General features: G+C 36.1%; 3 protein-coding genes across 3 annotated transcripts; 1 reads left to right on the top strand and 2 right to left on the bottom strand.

Moving 5' to 3' along the window:
* The first annotated feature begins 1,240 nt into the window (after positions 1-1,240).
* On the top strand, positions 1,241-11,266 carry LOC140894450 (vacuolar protein-sorting-associated protein 33 homolog). Its single transcript, XM_073302958.1, has 22 exons — positions 1,241-1,362; positions 1,478-1,517; positions 1,626-1,706; positions 2,077-2,274; positions 2,361-2,471; positions 2,582-2,647; positions 2,840-2,947; positions 3,048-3,092; positions 5,303-5,359; positions 5,810-5,904; positions 6,039-6,090; positions 6,233-6,289; positions 6,875-6,937; positions 7,012-7,118; positions 7,755-7,877; positions 7,967-8,048; positions 8,135-8,205; positions 8,754-8,834; positions 9,697-9,754; positions 9,833-9,894; positions 10,636-10,729; positions 10,858-11,266. Exons 1-22 carry the CDS (start codon positions 1,310-1,312, stop codon positions 10,948-10,950), a joined length of 1,797 nt encoding a protein of 598 aa, XP_073159059.1. The 5' UTR covers positions 1,241-1,309; the 3' UTR covers positions 10,951-11,266.
* Positions 11,267-11,650: 384 nt separating this feature from the next.
* LOC140894449 (U-box domain-containing protein 14) lies at positions 11,651-16,168 on the bottom strand. The gene is made up of 4 exons (XM_073302957.1): positions 14,739-16,168; positions 13,795-13,911; positions 13,279-13,704; positions 11,651-13,016 (listed from the first exon to the last, which is right to left on the bottom strand). The coding sequence occupies exons 1-4, from the start codon at positions 15,018-15,020 to the stop codon at positions 11,946-11,948; spliced, it is 1,896 nt and encodes a 631-aa protein (XP_073159058.1). The 5' UTR covers positions 15,021-16,168; the 3' UTR covers positions 11,651-11,945.
* Positions 16,169-16,302: 134 nt separating this feature from the next.
* On the bottom strand, positions 16,303-20,193 carry LOC140894448 (pentatricopeptide repeat-containing protein At3g22150, chloroplastic). Its single transcript, XM_073302956.1, has 3 exons — positions 17,481-20,193; positions 17,321-17,385; positions 16,303-17,218 (listed from the first exon to the last, which is right to left on the bottom strand). Exon 1 carries the CDS (start codon positions 20,181-20,183, stop codon positions 17,676-17,678), a length of 2,508 nt encoding a protein of 835 aa, XP_073159057.1. The 5' UTR covers positions 20,184-20,193; the 3' UTR covers positions 16,303-17,218; positions 17,321-17,385; positions 17,481-17,675.
* Positions 20,194-24,205: the final 4,012 nt, after the last annotated feature.

Below are 24,205 nucleotides of genomic sequence, written 5' to 3'. Positions count from 1 at the left end.
AATTTTATAAAAAGTTTGATAACAAAAAATCACATTGCCCAAAGGATAAAGGAAAGAATTGAAGAAATATAAACTATTGGATTCTATCCAGTAGAAACATTTGAATTTTCATCCGACGATGAAAATATTTATTATCTTGATGAATCAAGTGAATCAGATTTTGAATCCGATTCCACATTTGATAATTCAATAAATAATAATTAAAATAAAGACAAGAGCATTTTCGGAAAGACAAATATAGAAAGTAAATTGAAACTTATGTTTGATTTAGGGAGTTATCTACAAGTTGCCTCATCTTATATTGGTTTTGGTCCCAACCTTAAATCCATCTTGGCCTTGACAAGAGTGAAATTTGAAGCACCAATAATTATTTTAATGGTAAATGTGTGACCATCACCAAAAAATAAAAAAAAAATAAAAAAATTTCTTTTATTCAAAAAACATATAAAATTTGAACATGAGTATTTATTGTTCTTTAATCTTTCAACAAGACAAAAATAAATTATTTCCGATTTTATTACAATATACATATTTCATGTTTACTTTTTCCAATTATTTTATCAATTGTGTAAAACATAACATCTCTTGATCTATTATTAAAAGGGTTGACCCCGAAGAGGATCCCATTCCACATGAGTCAGAGACCTATTGGCTCATGCGGAGGTTAAATCAAGGAATGTGCACGATCGACAGAGACATGAGGGAGGAAGCAACATGGCCAACCCCCAGAGCATACCGTCACAATATTTTAGCAGATAATATGTTTCACACGAAGATCGAGCCCGCAACGCTGAAGAATTTCTTTACACGTCATCTCAAACCTTACCAACTCGCCTATGCCTCTGTAGGCTCTCTTGATCTATTATGATTTGTGCAAGAATGGTTCATATTAAGAAAATAGTAAACACGTAGACTACTGAACGATTTAAAAGATTAATATTGTATCATTGTCACCCCTTTTTTTTTTTTTTTTTTAAATGCATGTATTTGATCTTAAATTATAAATCTAAAGTATAATAATAATAATAATTATAATATTATAGGCTGCAAATCAATGACATCATTGTTGGCAAGTGTCAACTATTATCAAAATTTATTTATTTATTTTTTTGATTGAAAATTTATTTTTATTAGACAGGAGTAACCCCTAAACATTCCGAACAAAAATGAAAAACCCATAGGAAATTATTCGCAGATATATATATATATATATATATATATATATATATATATATATATACATACATAGATACACAAATATAGTCTCTGGCATAAAGGAGACCTGTTTGGGGAGGTCGAGTGTGAGATCATGTCTCAGATTCCGAACCTCGATAACGCGCCAATCAATCTCAACTCCATAAGGTACAATTGATTAATTTCTATGCGAAATTCTATCTCATGTTCGATTTTTACGGGAAAAATGGCTCAATTTTTTTTCTTATATATATTTTTTTGCTTTATTGATCATGAAATGCAGAAGCAAGGCTAAAAATGAGCTGCTAAACATCGTTAAAAATGTAAGTTTCAATAATTGCGTGTATAATAATTGGATATTTTCTGGAGATATTCGCATGCTATGATTAGATGTCGTAGTTTGCCCAAAATTTGATTTTGATTTCTTGTAGATACGAGGAAAGAAGTGTTTGGTGATTGATCCGAAGCTTAGTGGATCGATCTCTCTTATTGTACAAACAGCAGAACTGAAGGTATTTGTCCATCTTTGCTTCCAGCGTCAGAAATGAACCCTCGCAGCTATGTTGGTTCTACAGTGTTTTCCTATGTAATGTGCGTGTGAAACATTTCGCGGTTGTGAGGAAAACTATCAAACTTACAGTTATTAATGAGCTGTAGTTTTTAGATGGGTTTTATCTGTTTACCATTCTTGGTCTTTGTATGTTTTAAGTTTTAAGTTCAAGATATTTTTAGGAAACACATATCTGAGTTTAAAAAGATCGAGATGGATATTTTAAGGGTAAATAGCTTAATACGGGGCATGGATATTAGATTGCACATGTTTTGTTTGCTAATTTAGAAGTGATAAAATTACTAAGGCAAAATCTCGCTGCCTATTATCAGGATAATGGAGCTGAAGAACTGCGGTATCTGACAGCTGAGCCAATTCAGACAGAATTGACTAAAGTGATCTACCTTGTTCGATCTCAGCTTGACTTGATTAAGTTCATTTGCTCACACATTCATAACGATACATCAAAAGGGCTTCACAGGGAATATTTTCTCTACTTTGTTCCTCGTCGTGCGGTTGCCTGTGAGAAGGTATGGACTGATTGCTTACAAAATTGATAGAATGGAAAAATTATTTGGTTAGTGTTTATTTACTTGTGTTTTACATGGTCGCACAGATACTCGAGGAGGAAAAAGTATATGAATTGTTGAGTATCGGGGAGTGTCCTTTATATCTGATTCCGCTGGATGAGGATATATTATCATTTGAGCTCGATCTTGCGAATAAGGTATACATATTTTAAGAGTGTATTGGGAATTTGAGTGGAAATATTTAATACTGTATATTTCTTCATTCTTCAGTTGATTTTGTCTAAGGGTGAGAGGATCTGCCTGACAGGAATATTTGGTGGATGGAGATGCAACCTCTCTCTGGCATATAGCAAAAGCGATTCACAGTATGGAGGTATAATCAGTCTTGTGGTTGTAAAACTTTGTTAACATCGGTGAAGACCTGTTGGTCCTGTTCACTTAATCCTACGATCATGTTTTGATGGGATTCCATGTTGCTGTCAAAAATATGATTTGTATTCCAATATGTTTAGTTGTTCTTGTATCTGTTAGCTTTTTGATGATTCCGTGATGGCTGATTATGCAGTTCTCTTTTGGAGTAATACCCAATGTTAGGGCCAAAGGTAAAGCCTCCGCACGCGTTGCTGAAATTTTGAATCGTATGCAAGCTGAAGAACCCGTAAATACATCAGATGTAATTTTACATCTTTCAAAAATACATAAATACTATTTATGCTTGTGAATGTTCTAAAGCAACCTAATCTGTTGACAGTATTGATTATGTATTTTCACAGGCTGGAATTCCTGAAATAAACACTCTCATTCTTCTTGACAGAGAGGTATACTCAGTACCTTCTTGTTTATGTTTATCCATTTCTGGCATATTTTCTTCAGACAAACAGTAGTGTGTGAATTTTACAAGCGACTGTTTATGATCAGTTTTGAGAATAAAATTATAATAATAAATCAGGGCTCATGGTTCTCAGTTATTTGTAACTTTGGTATTGGGAAAAAGTAGGTTGCAGGAAACATGATTTTAGATCTGCGTCTTTTTTGAGATATGGAGAATGATGAAAGCACTATAAGAGGGAAATATTGGCAAACTAGAAATAGCTGTGTACTTATATATAGGTTCATCATCAAGGTTCAGCTGTATTGAAAAATCGATATGTTTTGTAACTTTGGAGTATTTGATATTATAAATAATGTTAAATACAAAACTATTGTTTGAGAAACTTCATGATCTCAAGCTTTTGGGGCACGTAATTTCTAATACTGTTTGAGTGTACGAGGTCACAAGTTCGAGGCTTATAGGTTTATATCTCATCTAGTTGATCTTGAGTGGTTATTTTTGGGATTACGTTGCCCAATGCGTGCCGAGAAGCTAAATCTTCAAAACATTATATTGACCTACATTCCTTGTTCTTTATGCTTCTCCTCCAAGTTGGAACCTGTTCCATGGAAGCAGGACAGTCATGCATATGAATTGTAAAGCATGAGAGTGATAACATAAACAAAAGCATGATTGTGTGCGAAGGCAAGTGATGATCAGGTTGCATTAGATCAAGGTCACCGTCACACCATCATAGTTCAAGGTGTATGGAGTATGAGAATGGTCAAGTCACTCTTCAATAGAATCAGTGGATACCCCAAGAGGTGCATAGCATTCTAACATGTTGGCACAAGGGAGAAGTCTGTGGCTCACCAAATCCAACTATAGCTGTTTCAGAAAAAGTATTCTAGTGCTGTAGCCCATGGCCACGAGTACTGGTATATTATATCAAATCAAAGCAGGCTAATTAGTACTTGACAAGTATCAAGTGTCATCAAGGCTTGCATTTCAAAAATTCAAGGTTCATGCATGCATAGACATCATTGTTCATGCAAGCAAGTGGCATATATATAGTACTTAAATTAACGCCAGTCGCAAATAACAATTCATTGATCGTTCGCTAACATCATCATTATTTGAAATTAGCGATGGATGTATGTGCCGCTGAGACTTGATAGTATGTTGTTACTGGGGTAGGATTGACGTCCACTCTTGCTATCTAAACAAAATCAGATTATTTATTGATCATTCTTCATCATAGTGTCTTTACCATGCTAGTTCTATACTTATAGGCTCCTAGCATAGAGATTGTTGTATGCTACCCGGACTGGAACCCGCCTCGAGACTAATTATTACTACCACTATACCGTGTTATTATTCTAGCATGCTCATTACCCACTTATTCATACTATTTTACTCTAAGCTTACATCTACAGAAAATTAACTAATTATCCTAGCATGCTCATTCCTCCAACTTTTCATTCCAAAGCTCGTGTGCTATAATTTGAAAACTAAAATGTTTCCTGTTATGCAGTTTGTTCTGTTATTAGCTCTATTTTCTAGCCACGTTTCTCTTGGTGATCTTGATGCCTTCGTCTATGTATTATGCAATTAGTCTGAATTCGGATTGTTATCACGCTGAGTACTCCCCCATGACCGAGAAAACATATCCTATTCAAATTAAGATTCCCTTTTATGATCTTCTGTCGGACTGCTCTTGAGAGCTGGTTTATATATAAATGGTAAAAGAGTTGGGGAGCAGGAGCTGCTTGACCTGGAACATGCTTGGATCTTTCTCCAACAATACTGAGATATTTCATTTTCTTGCAAACATTTTTCCTTTGCAATCCCTTCCCTAGAAAATACTTCTGGGAAAGAAAACCTTGCGTCCCATATCCAACCTGGGAGTTTGTTGCTTCAACTCTCTTTATCCCTATCATAAGTGTCTCCTTTTTATATTATTCTCTAAAGATTTGGCAGGAGGTTGGTTGGGCGTTACTATATAATCAGCTGTTAGCTGAAGTAAGCTTATATCTTCCATATCTATCATTAATCTTCTTCCAATTGTGAAATTCAACCTCAAACCTGATCTATATTATTTTTCTTAGCGAGTAGTTTTACTTACGCACCCTGAAAATAGTCATATTGCACTTAATATGTGCTTACATATTAATATGCTACATAGAATATATTGATTTTCTAATTTGGTTCTTGTAGGTGGATATGGTCACACCAATGTGTTCGCAACTGATATACGAGGGATTACTAGATGAGGTAATATGAAAGAAAAAAATCCGTGTTTCTTCCACACTGTCCCAAATAATTCATGCAATTCAGTCTGTCGCATGAAAATTAGCCTTTCTTTGATGAAATCCATTTTATATGTGGCTCTGCATGTTCTATAGGGATATGATCCATCACTAAATATCATTTGAAAATATAAATGTTTTTTTTATCTGCAAAAGCTATCTGAAAAATTTAATGCCTTGTACGAGGTGAAGATCCTTTTATCAAATTATCCTATGTCCTTTATCTTGCTAGTCTGTGATGAGCAAGGTAATGGTGTGCTGGCTGTGTTTAAGAAGCATGGCATTCCACCACTCGTCTTTTGTGTGCCGATAATAGAATTACTGCTTTATTTTTGCTCATATAGTGTTTATAATCTAGCTTTCATGATCGTTTCCTTTTAAAAAAAATAATCTAGCTCTCATGGGTTTCATGCAGCTTCTTGGCGTCAATAATGGTGCCATGGAGCTAGATGCTTCCATTATGGGGATTCAGCAAGAAGGGAAGAAGATCAAGGTTCCCTTAAACTCTAGGTAAACTATTTATGATAGTAGGATTTATTCTTTTTCTGTAGCTATATTTAAGTGAATGTGTGAAGTACCCATGACAGTATTTTTTTCGGGCACTTCTGTTATGTTGACTGATTGTTGCTTCATCTTGACTGCAGTGACAAGTTGTTCAAAGAGATACGGGATCTGAATTTTGAAGTTGTCGTGCAGGTTGATCCATTTATGCTTTAGGTCGTGACAATTGCATGCAGTTATTCTTTTTCACGCATTGCAGTTCCAGTTTCTCCTGGCAGTTTTTGTGCCTTTTCTTTTGAAACTGGTTTAAGTAATGGCTAAGAGCAGCATGTTTCAGGTTCTACGTCAAAAAGCAACATCCATGAAGCAGGATTATACTGAGATATCGACCACTGTGAGTCATCTAAAAACATACTACTGATCTTGTCTTTTGTCGAAATACATTCTCAGCTGGTATATCTCCATATCCAGTAACTTTGTTACCCTTGGAAATGTTATGAATTTCATAAACAGAGCTAAAAATGATGAAGTTGGATTGGCCAAATGAAGGTTAGATGTCATTATAAGTGCCACTCAAAGATGATTATGCTGTCCTGTATGAGTTAAAGATCATAAAAGTTCTTCAACTCTTTCAAAACTGGAGAACTGCTCTAATTGTGATTCACAATTTGACATAAAACCATTCAACGTAATTATCCCGTTTCTTGTTCACATCACATGATACATGCTCCCTTCTCATTATTATGTCATCCTTTGAATTGGTATTGATTAGTGAAGTTTTACTAAAAATTGAAGACCAAATTTTTTAACACGGTTTTTACCTTCTTTAAAATTAATGTTCGAAAATTTAAATGTCCACTGCCAGGTAACGCCTTAAAGAGTATGTGACATACAAATAAAATTTTAAAGCGTGCTTATCAATACATGAAAAGGAATCTCACTTTATCGTGAATGTCCTAAATGTCTTCCATATTTACAGACTCAGACAGTCTCTGAATTGAAGGATTTTGTGAAGAAGCTCAACTCATTGCCAGAAATGACAGTGAGTTTCTTTAATTTGCACAATTTTGATTTTTTTCTGTGCGAAGCACTAATCTGCTTCCTTTATCCTTTCAGAGGCACATCAATCTAGCTCAGCATTTGTCTACATTTACATCGAAACCTTTGTTTCTTGGGAAACTTGATATGGAACAAACCCTTGTGGAGGCCCAGAACTTTGATGTGTATGTTTTGAAGTTTAGCAACTGTCATTTATTCATTAATGAGATGTGTAGAATTGATCTTTTCCCATACTTTCTTTTAGTTTTGGGCCGTGTTACAACTTGCAGTTCATTACCTCCATTGTGTCTTAATGCATGAAAATAGCTTCCTGGACATAAATTTTCCTGGGAATGTAATTAGTAAAGGATTTTCTGAAGCAACCACATGAAGTTGGTGCTCATGAGATTATGGAAAGAGCATGTACCTATGGAGAATTAGAATCCAAGGCAAACTTGTCATTTTAGTTTTTAACTCTGTCCGAGTTTGAAGTTTAAAATAATCTATTCTTCAGATTAAGGGGGGGAGTTGGAAATGATATCATTCTAATCCGTATACTTACACGTACTTGGTAAATGTTGGGATCTCACTAATAATGTTAAATTTTTTTATTGATATGTTTTCTTGTAGATCTAGGAGTTTTCATCAGTAACAGACTTCTATCGTTATCTTATACATACCAACAATCAATCTGATGGGCAATTCTATATTTCTATATTTGTTGCAAAATTATATCCATAAGCTTAGTCAAAACTGTTATAAATATTGTCTCTGTGCTCTCCATTTGTCTTGAGCATGATTAAACTATGTTTATGGTGCAGATGCTTTGATTACATTGAAGAAATGATTCATAAGCAAGAGCCCCTAATTAATGTGCTACGTCTTCTTATCTTGTTATCCATAACAAATTCGGGATTGCCAAAAAGGAATTTTGACTACTTGAGGCAAGTGGAATTTTTTTTATGCCATATTTTTTTACTAGTTGCATTCAGAACTTGTTTAATCTTGATTGACCTTCACTTTCCTGGTTCAGGAGAGAATTTCTTCATAGCTATGGTTTTGAGCATATTGCCACACTTAATAACTTGGAAAAAGCAGGGTTGTTCAAGAAACAGGTTAAAGTTGCATTCCATTGTATACTCAAGAGTCAAACCAAACAACATGTTATTCAACAATATTAGTTTTTTTGTTAATCTTGCAGGACTCAAAAAGCAACTGGTTGACAATCAAACGTGCTTTGCAACTTGTGGTTGAGGACACAGATACAGCAAAGTACTTTTCGCTCTGTTCATAAAGTTTTTTTTTTGGTATTGTCACCACCACCAACACTTGAAATATGTCGTCGGTAAAGTTCAGTTGTATAATGGAGAATAAGACTAGCATTGTTCTGCTTTTGTATCGAGGATTATGCAGAACTTCATAGAGAGCAACACACATTTTACTTCGTTCTACATGTCAGCAAGCCTTTTTCGTCAATAACAGGGCACTAAACTTCTAAATGACGTATATGTCTCAGAGATTTGGTGCAATATAATTCTGTCCATATGTTGTAGTGTTCTTACTTCTTGATTGTGTTTGATATATAAACTGCTCCTGACAAACTACTTTTGGCTTCCAACGGGGTACCCAATTGTTATTGAAATCAATACTTAATGTAAACAGCCTGCCCCTTATCTTTTTAACTGAATTTATGACGTGAATGCAAATTTTGTTTAAGAGCAGGACTTGAGCTGCACAATGTTGTGATTTCTCTCTCTCCCTTCCCCCTTTCTCCCCATTATGCATTTTTCTAACCATTCTTGTCATTGACTCCTTGTCAGTCCTAATGACATATCCTATGTCTTCTCTGGATATGCACCTCTCAGCATTCGACTGGTACAACAGGCGATACGATCTGGATGGTGAGATCACTTCCAAATTATTTTGTTATTTAATGCAGTATGAAAGTCAGCCGCCTTGTTAATTACGCTTGGTGTGAACCTTTCCGTATGATGGTTATTTTGTTAATGCTTTTCATCTCTCCTGTGTCTGCTGATAAATAAGGTATGTTGATGAGGGCAAACCGTTATGTTTTCATTATTTCATCATTTTCATGTGTCGATAACAAGTTGAGTAATCAGTGAAGATATATGATTCTTATTTTCCACCATTAGTCCATATTTGTCTATGTATGGTTTCTCCTGATTAGTTTTCCACAAGACTGATATCTGACTGGAGAACAACAGTAATGACATGAATATATTTTCTGAAGTAAATAAACTGTTTGGATCTATTTCGTTTCTTGGGAGAAACTGGGTCTGCATGATGTTAAATTCGTCGTAATTAGCATTAGGTTGTCTTTGGGATGCCTTCTACTTCACTGTTGTATCATCAGCTAGTATGGGAAAGTTTATGCTATGTTTCTATTAAAAGTGACTTGTTCTGCCGTATGAATTACCTTGTATGTGAAACTTTCACCATTTACATTTTACACATTAAAAATATATGGAATGTATTAATATTCTGTTAAAAATGAAGATGACATATTGACATATGAGTGGAATGTATTTGCAATAACACAGTTCTGTTTCAAATCATTAGATTGGATTATCATATGAAGGCTACTTAATTCATATTCAAGTGATGTCTTCTTCCTAGAGTCTCAATCATGTACTCTTTGGAAAGCCTTTTAGAGTTTATCAATTTTTTTTTTGACATTTTGCAACTGAAGAATTTTTTGGTCAAAACTGGTTTTTACCATATGGTGGTAAATATTTTTTGTAGGCGTCCCATTGAAGAAATATTAAAGCTGCTGCCTGGGCCACACTCGGAAATGAAGAGAGTCAGTGATTTTATACCCTTCTATTTTTCATGCAACACTACAAATAATGGCTTATACTGATGTGAAATTTGTCTACAGGGTCGATTTGCTAGCATCCCCTCTTATGACACGCTGCCAGGATCTCTAAACAGTTCAGAGAAGTACTTATCTCTAACTTCTCGTTTCTTAACTATGTGATTCTGTGTCTGCTTTCTAACCCTCTCCACACCAGAAAGAAAATCATGCTCATCAGCAATCTTAATGTTCAGAATCAACTCAGGGCTAGAAACTTCTTCAACTGTGTTATAAATTTTAAATTTATGACATCCAGTGTGATGGTTGTTCTTTATCAGTCACAGTTATATACTTTTTCTAAAATCAATAGCCATGATGTTACACTTTGCGCGACCTTCTTTGTCGTACCTCTTCTGCCTAGTCGTTTTGATATACGTAGCTGTTTCTCCCTACCGCAGTAAGGAGGTGAATGACTAAAGTGAGAAAATCAACGTGGTGATGGTCGTAGCAAAAGACTTGTATAATTTTCTCCGGTGTTCCATTTGCAAGAGATGACAATTTTTATGCTTTCTTGGACTTGGTCTTGCCAATTGCTTAGTTGAGATAGAATCTCCAAAATCAAACTGACGAACGAAATCGGTGGTAAAAATGAGCATGAAGGTGGCATGTAGACCACTGACCAGATCAGTTGTCTTGAAAATTAAAAGTGTCTACAAGGCATGGCAGTGCAAACCTTACCATCCATGTCTCACATTATCTACCAAACAGTGACGCTCTACGTCATAAGCTGTCTTTATGTACAAACTGTTGACTACTTTGTGCTCATTGTAGACTCAGATACCTGTCATTTTCTTTTTAAGCTAATCTTTCATTTTACAATATTTCAGACTTGCAGATGGTAGACGCTCTTTAGTCCTTGTGGTTTTCATTGGTGGAGTGACATTTGCTGAGATTTCTGCCCTTCGATTCCTTAGTTCCCAGGTGCACGCGTAATCCTCCACCATGAATACATTATCCGTGTATTGTCTTCAACATTACCCCAGAACGAGTTTAAACACAAACGTGTAATCTATTTTACAAACTTTGCATCTTGATAAATCTTTCTACAGGAAGGAATGGCATATGACGTGATCGTGGGAACAACAAAAATTGTGAATGGAAAGACCGTGATTGAATCCTTTTTCGATAAGCTGGGCGGTTGATTGGAAGTGATTCCTTGTTTCACAGTGCAAAAACACAGCATTATTTGTGTTTGTAAGTTAAATAGGTATTTTGCAGCCGGAATGATTTCTTTGATGGTTCAAATATAGAGGATCCTTTTTCGGTGTTTTTTTGGTTTTTGTTATCAGTTCCTTGTGCAGGGGATTCAAGGTGTTATTCTTTCACTAGGATTGCAGTTTCCGTTTTAATATTTGTAGATCCATAAATGTGTAATGTTAAGAGTGTAACATGAATATAAGAGCTACACGAATTGGTTGGTCACAATAAATTGTGCAATTTGCTTCCGTTGAATTTAAATTTTAAATATTCAGTTATTCAAAAATTTAATCCATATATATAATATCTTACTGTCTTGCTGTTTGATTAAAAATCTCCCCCTTTAATAATAAATTTCCAATTAATTTGATGAAGCCTTGATTGATTTTAATTGAATACCTTCAAATCCTCATTTTCTTTTGATCTCACTTTAAACCTATCTCCAAAAATATCTCATTATTTATTCATTATTGCCTATCATATTTTATCTTTTTTTAAAAAAATTTAAGTTACTAATTTGTTTATCTTAATATAATTTTTTGAATATTAATTCATATTAACTTTTGAATATTTAATTATGTTCAGAAAATAACATGAAAATTAAATAACATAAAAAAAATTTAATCACCTATATGCTTCCAAATCTTGAACACGTCATTTCATTTCTCACCAAATCGTTTACATTCATATAATTTATAAATATATCCCTATCAACAATCTTTCCCCTCCCCATACCACTCCGATCACAGAATATCCAAAGGAAAATAATTGAAGAAAAAGAAAGTGAATACTGTGTGCTTTATACAGAACTACAACTATGCATTGTGAATATGATTTTGCGTTTTCAAAATCTGCCTTGCATTGCCAAACTACTCACAAGTCACAAGTGGCAAAATCAAAGACGAATGCTGAAATTCCTCGTTATTCAACCAAAAGAATTTCAAGAAACAATCGCCACTTCGACTCGTTCGAGCTGCTCCAAAACACTTCCAGCTTTTCTTTTAGCCCTGTCAGTGCCATTCTCCAGTAATTCCTTCAATGCTTCCTCTGCCCCAAGATCTCGAGCGACCTTTAAATGATCTTGATTACCTGTGCATAACGACCACAATATCGCAGCTGCATTTTCCCGGTTACGTGGTGAACCTGTCCTGATGACCTCCACCAAAAATGGGATTGGCTCAGCTTTACCAATTGCGGCTTTCCCTTCTTGATGGCTGGCAAGTATAGCCAATATCGCAAGTGCTTCATCCACCATTCCTCCTCCAATATCCTTTAGCAGTCTCACTAGTGGTGGCACTATTCCCGCTCTTACAGCTCTCACCTTGTTCCCTTGGTAAATCGAAAGGTTAAATATCGCTGTGGCTGCGTCTTTCTTACCTCTTGGAGTGCCTTGACAGAGCAAATCAATCAACGGTGGTATGGCTCCTGCTGCCCCGATTTGCACTTTGTTTTCATCAACAACTGACAAACTAAAAAGGGCAGCCGCTGCATTTTCTCTAGCTTCCATGCTGCCATTTTTCAGCACATCAACAATTTCAGTTATAGCACCGGCATTTACAATAGTTGCTTTATTTGCCTCGTTTATGGAAAGGTTGAGAAGTGCTGTGACGGCATGTTCTTGAGTCCTCTGATCGGTGGAGGATAGGAGTTCAACTAACAATGGTATGGCTCCCGCTTCGGCTATGCATACTCGATTATCGGCATTTCTTTTAGCGAGCAAACGAAGCTCACCGGAAGCTGCTCTTTGCTGCTCAGCGTTGCCATTCGCAAGTTTTTGCAGCAAGACATCTATAGCTGTGCGATCACAGTCTAAACCCCCACCTGATATTTTATTCCGGCCATTGCCTTGTTTTTTAGGAAGCTCGATACCGTTAGTTTCACACCACAAAGCAATGAGACTTTTCAACACATAGTTGGGAGTTAAAGCAGTATGCAATAATGACTGCTGAGTCTTGGGGCAGGTCTTATGCCCCGCATCCAGCCATTTCTGAATGCAGGACCGTTCATAAGTCTGCAAAGAATCAAACGGGCCAAATAAAAAAAAAGTTGAACATGAATAAAATTTCCAGAACATCACAAACCACATTGGCTATGTAAAATTTTCATTCTTTTCCCAGTGAGAACTCCGAAATACCACTGCCTTCATTTAAAATGAAAATTTTCCTAAAAAAAAAATTTCCTTTGGTTTATTCATTTTACGAAATATTATGACACATCCAATACTAGTCTGAAACAGAAATTGTAATTTATTGAGGGAATTTGAGATTTCAAACCTGCCCAGTAGACACAATTACAGGATCTTTCATCAGCTCTAGCGATATTGGACAACGAAAATCATCCGGAATGACCGGAGATCTATACTGGAATGAAGTCTTGTCGCTTTCAGCCGCATCAGAATCTGGATTACTCATCACCACACAATCCTTTAACTTTCGCAGAAGAAATGACATAGTCTCAAAGTACTCCTCCGAAACTCCATCAGGAACTCCACCACTAGAGATAACCATTTCGTGGATGGCAAGAGACTCCTTCTTTATATCATTCATAGTCATGAGATTTAACTTCTCTGAAAGCCTTTTGAATACTATGGGGTCGGGATCATCTTCCATTTGGGCTGCAGCTAAGTCCATCACCATCTGCAGATCAGGCGATTCCATTCGACCCACCGCTCTTTTAAATTGTGCATGTACGAGTTCAATCTAAATAATGAAACAGATTTCATGGTGAAAAAAAAGAATCACAAGGGAATCAACTTTTTTAATCTTAGCAACCACAACGACGTAAAGCACCTGTTCTCGAACTTCCTCGGGCATTTTGAATTTAGCATAGGGAATCTGGTCCAATGCTGCTACGATCTGTTCAGTTACATTATCGAACCTGCTAGCAATCTTGTTGATTTGTAGAGCCTGCAGCACAAAAGAATGATAGACTGAAAAAACTTGAGCACGAAAATATATGCCACTAGAGATAACTCCAGAGGTTATAAATATATATGAACCACAATATTAAGGGTCAAATAAAATCCACAACTTCACAACCAAACAATTTTCATTAATATGTAAACTTAAAGAACTCAATATTATTTTGCCAGAACAAGAAGTATCTCATCCAGCAGTATTTCTTTTCAGTTTCAACATTTTCAACCTTTAAATAACTGGTATTTGAATCAACAAGCATATAATGCCATTTCAAATAGAGTAAAAAAAGATATTCAGATCCTAAACACATCAATGGAGTCTCTTGGAAGCATAGAGGTTTTTAATTTCAACATATACCCCAATTAAACGTTAATCGTGCCAAGCAAATGATATAGCTAGTAGGCTTATATCCGGTAGCCAACTCTGTCCTCGTCACAGAATCAAACCCATAAAATAACAGAGAAACCCATAATTTTTCTTGCTTGTTATACTTTCAGAAATATTACGAGAGCATTATAATTTTTTTGGGTGGTGGGCCAGTAAAAATAAACGTTTGATCAATGATCCTGAATCATTAATAACCGCATATTCTAGAAAATCCAGGAAAATCAGCAACAACCCCCTGAATAAGGCATCAAATTATACGCTTTTAAGACTCATAAGTCATAAACCACACTTAAATCCACATAATGATAAAAGTATAAACAAAAGAATCAAGAACTACACTTAAGACATCTCTCAGCAAAACACAACATACCAAAATGAACCAAAAAAAAAACAAAAATCAAGATTAAATCTTTCTACATGTAAATTACCTGGAAAATCTTACTGCCTTCGTGGACCGATTGAAGAAGCTCAAGAGCCGATTCAATGGCAACTCTAAGGGAGGCAAGCCCCTCAACGGCGTCGCTTCCGATTCCCTCCTCCGCACCACCGTCCTTCAACTCATCGAACAGAGGGCTCAAGAGCTTCACCCGCCTCACCAGATTGCCGTACATCTTCTTCGAAACCGTCCTGCAATCGGGCAACCCATAGATAGCGTCGACCAACTTGCAGAGTTGACCCAGCACATCATCATCCTTGGAATTTTCCGCCATTGGAGAATCACAAGAAAAACGCGTTAATTAGGAGGTTTTGAGAGAATTCGTGATGCAAAAACGAATCGGTAGATCAAAGGGAAACACTGGATTCAGTTGAAAGTGATCGAATAAATAGTTTTATTCGAGTGGGGATTGGTGAAAATTGAATTTGTGAAGGAATGTAAGAAAACAAAGAATGGAGGCTCGTTGAATTTGTATTACATATATATTACTTTTTAAATAGTATGGTCTCGTGTGTCATCTCGACTCGGATAAATCTGTCTATATAAATACCGCAAAAAATAGAAAGATAATATTTTTTTTATAAAACGAATCCAATAAAAATTAGTTTTGTAAAATTGAATCACAATTTTTTTTAAGATTTTAAATAGATTTGTGATACAAGTATTACGTATTTATATGATAATTTTTATATCATAACTTTATCTAAAGATCGATATAATTTTTCTATAAAATTTGGCACACTCTTGTAAAACAATCTAGACATTATACTAATTCTCAAAAAGAAAAAAATAGTAGTTATACAGATATAGATGTTTAATATAGTTATAGATTATAGATAGATATGAAGTAATTTCTTTTTAAATATTGGAATTGAATTATAATTAAAAATTTGAGATTTTTGTGCATTATGAATTTATGATTGTTGGGATTAATAAGACGGTTTATTATTTTTTTATTTGTTCATGGATTGGATGATGAGAGATTAATAATATCAGAATTTTAAATTAATATATTTGGATTAGACAATGGTAAATGACACTAATTTATGGAAGAACTTGAGCCAAGTATTGGACAAAGCAAGGATGATTAATCAATTAATGTATTATTTTTCACATCACTGCATTATTGTTTTGATTAGATTAGTAGCATAATTAATCATTCAAATAATTCAATCAAATGGGAGAAGGTCAATCTTGAACGAATATTAGATTTGACTTTTTACGATGAATTGTAAATTAGTCCCTTATCTTTACCTTACAATAGATTTGATCCTTTTGTATTTACATTACAATTTTCAGATTTGATATTTAAATTTTTTTCCCCCAAATTTGATTCCTCATTCAAATTTAATTACATTTTTCGTTATTCTTCCAATTCCTTCTAATTTGTTTTGAGAAATTTATGGATCACTTCCATTTTTTATTTTTTTTTTAATTTTTTTTGTGAAGCTATTTTAATTTTTAACTTGTAAAATGGAAGTGAAAGACCAATCTCTCCCTAATGGAAGAAATGGCCAACATGTAAACCAGTGTATGTATGTCAGACCAAATACAAATCTCAGTACCTCAAAAACAGACATTCAAGCAAGACATATGTGAATCAACAGATACTAGATCGACCAATATACCCCTCAGGCCTCAATATTTTTCAGAGGAACAAGTAACGTCATGGATTACATATTTCACTCGAGTCAAAATCGCTTCGTCATTGTTTAAAAAACAAGAATAACCACTTCATCAGAATTTCTGAGCTCCAACCATGATTTTGCGAACATGTTTAGATGAATATAGGATGGAGGAAAACGAACCCGGAAGCTTTGTCGACGCAAAGACAGTTCGATGTGAATGCTAACAATGTTGTCTCCACCCTTCAGCTTAAGTCCATATGGGCCAACTATTCTTGGCTTTTGATGTGCTTTTTTTTACATCCTCTGTTTTGCTCGAACCAGTGGCGGTGACCCGGAACTCAACAGCTCGACTCATAATGACAACTCTTTCTCGATCGATTGAAGGGCCCACTTGTTTGGAACTCGGAGATTTCTACTTGAAATACATGATTTCCTAGTATCGACACACTTGGGAAGCTTATTTTTTGTCGGAGAAAATCTAATGTCTTGTTCTTGCTGACCTCGTCATCTGCACCATCTTCTATACTTCCACTAGAATGAATTCTCAAAAGGATTTGGGGAATCCTGAACTTTAAATGATCCGATGACCAAATGTCTAAATAAAAATGTAGATACAATACTATTCTTGGTTACTTCCAGCCACTATATAATGAAAGGCCACTGTGACAACTCTATCTCTATTTCTTCAATTGATCTATATACCAAGTCACTTTTGATACTTCTAATCTCATTCAGCCCAGCTGCAGGACATCGACCGTGGATTATAATTTAATGAATCCCCAGTAGTCAATAGCACCAGAATGTTACAAGTAATCACAATGCCCCAAACTATCTAGATTCATTCCTGCCATTTAAATACATTTGCCTGAGGTGAAAAGAGCATCATATAAAAACAAAATAAGTGATAACGTTGCAAGCTGTCCACAAAAAAGCCCATGTCACTTACACATGAAACGAAGAGTTCCCCTTACCCAGGGTAGCAGCAGATAGATAACTTCTTTAGATATTTACCTGCACAAGAACAAATGAGAACAAATAATTGAACTCAATATATATTACAAACAGATCACATGCTAATTAAAAAACCATCGTGATAAAGAAGATACCTTTACTCGTGGGGATGTGGGGTGGGAGAAATTTGGAGGGTGTTGAAATGCCCACTTATGTGTGAAACAACGACAAACATGCATAGCGAAAATCGTATGATCACCAACTGATTCTTTTGCACCATGTGAATTGGGTAAAATGAATTTGGTGTAATTCCATTACAGGAACACAAATTGTCTTTCTTCCAGCTACGTCTAGCATTCACTACACAGAAGCGGAGGCATATCACCAGCATCCTTCATGTTGTCAGACAAAACCTTCAACAACTGATAAATCTCCGCAGACTGGGGGTGCCTTCTGTCTTTGGATGTAAAACAGTTGGCATAACCTGAAGCATCAATCCAACTGCAACCAACCTCCTTTTTCAAACCCTTTTGTAGCATCTCTTGCCTCAAACTCTTCACATCTTCCCAGTTTCCTTCTTCAGCATGCATGTTAGAAAGGAGAACATGATAACCTGAGATCCTGTCAGCCCCCTCAATTTCAAGCAACTTATTAGCTACAGATTTTCCCAACTCAAAGTTTTTATGAATTTTGCAGGCGGCGAGGAGTGAACCCCAGATTCCCGACATGTTGCCTTCTTTACCCAATCTTTGTGCAAAATCATATGCTTCAACGACCCTCCCAACTCTCCCTAACATGTCCACAATACAAGCATAATGTTCTCTTGAGGGTTTTATCCCATATTCGCTCTCCATCAACTCAAATATTTCTATGCCTTCATCGATTAAACCAGCATAACTACAAGCAGATAAGACTGCCACAAAAGTAACAGCATCAGGGTCTACACCCCATTCCTTCATAGAATAAAATAGCATAAAAGCCTTCTCAACCATTCCATGTTGACCATAACCCAGTATCATATTAGTGCAAGTGACTGAATTTTTTCCGGTGGTTGTCATAAAAACTCTTTCAGCATAAACAATTGCACCTGATTTTGAGTACATATCCACCATAGCAGAGCCCACAAAGACATTCTGGTCCATGAAATTCCGAATAGCAAAACCATGGAGTAGCTTACCCAGACCTACATTACCTGATTGACTGCATGCTGGAAGAATTGAAACCAAGGTCACAGCATTGGGGATGACATCCTCCTCAAGCATATGCTGAAAAATAATGAAGGATTGACCAATCAACCCATTTTGCATGCTACCGGAAATCATGGCATTCCAAATGGCTTGATCACGATTGCCTTTACAATTGTTATTAAAGATTGTTTCTGCAGCTTGTGTTAAACCTGATTTTGCATACATATCTATGAGATAACTCTCCATACCACTGAATTGAAAACAATGCCTGATCAGATAAGCATGGGTCTGCTTGCCGATTTCCGGGTCTCTAAGGTTTGATGCAGCCGAGAGCAAAGCAGTGATTGTCACGTCATCGATTGAAAATCCCTGCTTTTGCATCTCGTAGACAAGCATCAACCCTTCATCATCCAACCCGTTCTGCACCAGAGCAAATATCATGGAGTTCCATGACACAACATCTCTTTCCTGCATTTCACTGAAAACTTTGAATGAATCGCAAATCCAGTTGCACCTTGAATACAAAGCTATAACTGCATTGAGCAGAACAACAGGAGAAGCAAAGGAAATCTTGATTAAATATGAATGTAGCTGCTGGGCAACATCCAAGCATTGCAACTGTGAAGCTGCGTTTAGTGCTAGGAGGATTGTCACATCATCTATATCATCATAATTCTGATAATCCAAGGCATTACAGAACAGCTCAAGTGCATCAATTGGGCAATTGTTCTGAACATAACCACCTATCATCGCATTCCAAACATGGGCGTTTTTCTCCGAACAATGATTAAAAATCTTCCTAGCCGTATCAAGGCAACCAACTTCGGCATACATGGAAATTGCTGAGCTCACCACAAACAAGTCATCTACATACTCATCCCCCAATTTCACAACCATCCCAAAAACCATATTAGCAATTTCAATATCCCTCACGCCAGCTACCGCCGGAAAAAGATTCACAAAACTAACGACAGTAGGCTTAACATCCGTTTTCATCATCATCAAGAAATGCTCGACTGCTTCCACAAACTTACTGGACTTTGCGTACCAGGATATCATAGTATTCCAAGAAACCACATTTCGCTTCCGCATGGTTTTAAACAGCCTGGCCGCCATATCGCACCCCAGCAAAGTTACCTCACTCAAAAGACAAGCCACATACATATTCAACAAAGAATTGTAAACAATCCTACTGGGATTTACATGGGAACGTAAAATATGACAGTGCAGCGCTTTACCTATCAAAAGCTGCTTCGTCTCAGCACAGGCTTTAAGCACGGAAGAGTAAGTATAAGCATCACACTTTTGATGGGTCAAGGAGGAGCTTATAGTACAGAACATGCTGGAGTAGAGGGAAATAGCTTCATGCGGCATACTGTTACAAGTGTATCCGATAATAAGAGTATTCCAAAGAACAGTAGTTGGCTGGGGAATTGCATCGAAAAGTTGGCGGCCAAGGTGGAGCTGGCCTTGTCTGCAGAGCTCACTTAATCGAAATCGGATTGTTTTTGGTTTCCCAGGTGAATTTTGGTCTGTTTGGTGTGTGCCTTGTGATGTCGATTGTTGTTGAGTAGGCGAAGCGGCGGCGGAACAATTCCGGTGGCATGTTTGCGCGACGGAGGAAGTGGAAAAGGGTAGGGGCAATGGTGAGGACGACATTGCCAGACGCATGGATTGGGATATTTCCTATCTACACATTTCATTTGGTCCCTACTATTTCTTTCCATATATATATATAGACTTGCAAATATTTTATATATTTTTTTATAAGGCAAATATTTTTTAGTAATGCTAGATATACACCTCTTGGTTTACATCCTTTCTTATTAATTATAAAACCTTTCTAGATATTTATTTCTTATCATGTGTATTTTGCAATTAATGAGAGAAATTAGGATAATTTTAAGTAAGGGTGTAAACCAAGGTGTAGACTACAAGATGTATATCTAGCATTTTTCAATATTTTTTAATGATAACAAAATTTTCTAACAACCGAAATGATATATTTCGTGAGATTTTATTTTAAAATTATTAATATTTTCGATGCATCATGAATCTAACTATTTGATTCTCTTAATCAACATGTGTTCAAATAACAAAAAATTATCACACGCCAATGTTGTAATAAAGTCGATTATTTGATTTGATTCTACTTGAAAATCAATTGAAAAATGTATTAAAGAACAACAAATAGAGCAGCTAACGTGGATAAATCTAAACTATATATACGTCTCATGAATATAAGCATATCCCTTAAAATCCCACGTTAGCTAGCCTTCAAAATATTGTATAATGTCCAAATTGCTCAAAAATCCCCAATGCAAACATGTTTTGCTCTGCACTCCTTAGCCACTTTTTTGTACCACATTTTTTGTTAATTTGTACCACATCTTGTATTGTTTTGTACCACATTTTATGACTAGGGACCCCAAAGCAAAACATATTTGCATTTGGGGATTTTTGAGCAAATTGCCCATAGAAAATTAACTTCTAAATTTTATATGAATCGTACGTAACTTTATCTGAATTCAGCAAATGATCACCAATATTATATTCATCAAATGTGTTCAAAGTTATCTACGTAATGTACTTGTCGTGCAAAAGCCATGAGTATCATGATGATCAGCACACATATATGCAGATCAAACCATGCATGACAATCGAATTAAGCAATTATATGATCCCTAATTAATATTCGGACATGCAATATGGTACGTATTGTTTTTGAAGGTAGCAATTATGCTACTAATTTTATGGCCTAGCTCGTTGTCCCCACTCGTCCTTCAAGCGTCTGAATTCTTTTCTACCGATCTTTACATCGCGAGTAAGTGTCGGGAACACATCTTTATCCGCCAGTCTTAGATCCTCGTCCACTACAGCTACTGCCTCATCTCCGGCGGCGCCTTCCACCACGACCGCGTTGCCTTGGATTTCAGCTTGTTGAACCTGACCACCACCATCAGCGCCACCTGCAGCTTCCACAACTTCTTGTTGAACCTCATGACCACCATCAGCGCCACCAGCTTCGACGACTTCTTGTTGAACCTGATCACCGTCGACAGCACCGCCTTCGAGTACTACTTGTCCATGAACCTGATCACCATCAGCAGCACCGCCTTCGAGTACTACTTGTCCATGAACCTGATCACCATCAGCAGCACCGCCTTCGAGTACTTGTCCATGAACCTGTTCACCATCAGCCCCTTCCACTACTAGTACTTGTTGTTGTTCCTGACTCTGATTATCACCTGCATGATCATTGTTGTTGATCACTACTTGAGTTAATTTCGCAGTAGTACTGCCATCATGATCTTCTCCTTCTCGTGCATCCGTCTCGCCGCTGTGTTCGATTTCGGCCTTGTTGGCATGATCATCATGGATATGATCTTCTGCTGCAACACCTTCCTGATCAGCAACATGATCATCAGGGTTTTTTGACGTTTCTTCAGTACTTGTTTCTGTTTTTTCGACTTTTTTTGAGCTCGAACTACTACTTTCACCTTTGTCGATTTTATGATCAGTACCCCTAATTTGTACATGATCTTTTGCCCTCAAATTAGCATCGTACTCCTGGATCAAGCGTTGTCTAGTTAATCCTTTTCTATCGATATTTACATTATTATCTCGAGAAAGCAGCGGGAATATATGATCATCCGTGAGTCTTAGATTAATGTTATCATCTCTGCCTTGGTTTTCTTGTCGAATATTCTGATCACCACAGGCACCGGCTTGGACGACTTCTTGTTGATTCTTGATCACTCCATTGTCTTTACTACCATCATCTTCCCCTTCTTTTCTATCTGTCTCGCCCCGATATTGTTCGATTTTGTGGTTGATGTTGGTATCACCATCAGGGTTTTTTATTTCTTTGCCGCTTTTCTCAGTTTTTTGGTCGATTTTATCATCCCTTTCTAAATCTTTTATTCTACTGCTCAAACCATCGTCTAATTCCACCTCCTTTCCCTTTCTACCGCCTTTGAATATTTCTTCCTTCTTGATAACATCATGATCTTCTGCACCTTCTTTTCCCTGCGTACCACCAATATCGCCATGTTCAATATCGATCTTAACATCATTTTCCAAGAATTCTTTAGGGTTTGTATGATCATCATCAACTTCCACTTTTTGATCAGTACTCCTCCTCGCATGATCATCTTGGACATTTCTGATGCAATTAGCAGCATCATCACCGCCACCTTCTTGGAGTAGTACTTGTTGATTAATCTTGGAACCATCTAATTCCACAAGTACCCCATCTCCCATTTCTTCGACATTTATGATGTTAGCAACATCATCATCATCGCCGCCACCTTCTTCTTCGACTTCTCCATTCTCCGGACGATCAAAGAACGACTTAAGTGGAGACTCTTTTCGAAAGACAACATCACGATCCTCGTCTGTGATCCCGAAGTGGCGTACAGACTCCGCCAATGTCGACTCAATCCGCCTTGTAACGACGTCTGAAAGCCCATAATTCTGACTTCCTAATTCCCTCGATGGCGAAGGATCCATGCTTATTTCATCAAACCCTTTTCTTTTTTCTTCTTCTTTTTTTTTGGTTTTTCACCAAACTCACGCTATTTAATTAAAGAAAATTTGCCCCCCAATTTCTTTTTTTTTTTTCGAAATCGAGAAATTGATTCATGACCGTTGGGTTTTTAGTTGTGCATGTGGTGTTATATATTCGGGCATCCGCCAAAACATTTTATTTCAAATCACTTTTTTCATATACATATTTATATTTATATTTATATATAGCTATATTATATTGTTGAATGACTATTATTAATTCATCTACTTTAAATTTATATGTACTTAATTGGATAATTAAACTGAAAATCAAACCAAATCAGACAGTACTAATTTGGATTATATTTTAGCTAGTTAATTGATATATATGTTTGCAGGATGGATTTTAAATCAACCAAATCAAAACCTTATTTGGTTCTTAACCAAAACAAATTGAGCTGAACCAATTTTTACGTACGATATAAAAAGTAATATGATAGACTTTGTTAAAAAATAATAATTTACTTATATTTTGTGGGCATATAATTTTTTTTTAATGTAAAATTATGAGTATTATGATTATGGAATAAACTTTCAAGGTCTAATCATATAAACAATATTTAAATCTTTTCGTTAATTAATTTATCTTACCAACGTATTTTAATACTACATATATAGTAAATTGATTGGTTTGGGGTATCATGGTTGTATGTTTTTTTTAAGGGCAAGTGTGTGCGAAACTGCAAGACTAGCTAAAATTAGAGTAGGTTCTTCTCGGAAAATTTCATCTCATCTTATTATTTTAATCGTGTGTAAATGTGGGATATGTCGACGCCACCCTGAAGGTAGTACCCTCAGGGTGGCGTGTCAGTTTATTATTGGCCACTCATGTGGAACCTACACATGGGTCCCACAAAAGTGGCCAATTAAAAACTGACACGCATGGGTTCCACATGAGTGGCCAATTAAAAACTGACACGAAATGTGATGAAAGTCCACATTAGATGCACTTTATAAGGGTTGTACTGCTCATATGTCCCATTAATTAGCTAGGGTGATATCTGCTACCTCGCTTACCTTTTTTGTGACACTGTTATGAATCTTTTATGCATGTGAGATGACTGAATTGCTTCATATTTGTAGTAAAAAACAATACATTTGCCATAAATATATATATATTATTT

The sequence above is a fragment of the Henckelia pumila genome, chromosome 4, assembly GCF_033568475.1.
Source record: "Henckelia pumila isolate YLH828 chromosome 4, ASM3356847v2, whole genome shotgun sequence".
Classification (NCBI taxonomy): Eukaryota; Viridiplantae; Streptophyta; class Magnoliopsida; order Lamiales; family Gesneriaceae; genus Henckelia; species Henckelia pumila.
Note: the sequence above shows the minus strand (reverse complement) of the source record. Positions and strands in the feature narration are given on the sequence as shown.

Coding starts and splice junctions, on each gene's coding strand:
- LOC140894450 (XM_073302958.1), top strand. CDS start 1,310: ATGTCTCAGATTCCGAACCTCGATAACGCGCCAATCAATCTCAACTCC. Junction 2,472..2,581: donor AGCTCGATCTTGCGAATAAG/GTATACATATTT, acceptor TCTGCCTGACAG/GAATATTTGGTGGATGGAGA. Junction 8,206..8,753: donor GAGGACACAGATACAGCAAA/GTACTTTTCGCT, acceptor ACTCCTTGTCAG/TCCTAATGACATATCCTATG.
- LOC140894449 (XM_073302957.1), bottom strand. CDS start 15,020: ATGGCGGAAAATTCCAAGGATGATGATGTGCTGGGTCAACTCTGCAAG. Junction 13,705..13,794: donor CCGAGGAAGTTCGAGAACAG/GTGCTTTACGTC, acceptor TTCATTATTTAG/ATTGAACTCGTACATGCACA. Junction 13,017..13,278: donor TAATTGTGTCTACTGGGCAG/GTTTGAAATCTC, acceptor GATTCTTTGCAG/ACTTATGAACGGTCCTGCAT.
- LOC140894448 (XM_073302956.1), bottom strand. CDS start 20,183: ATGCGTCTGGCAATGTCGTCCTCACCATTGCCCCTACCCTTTTCCACT.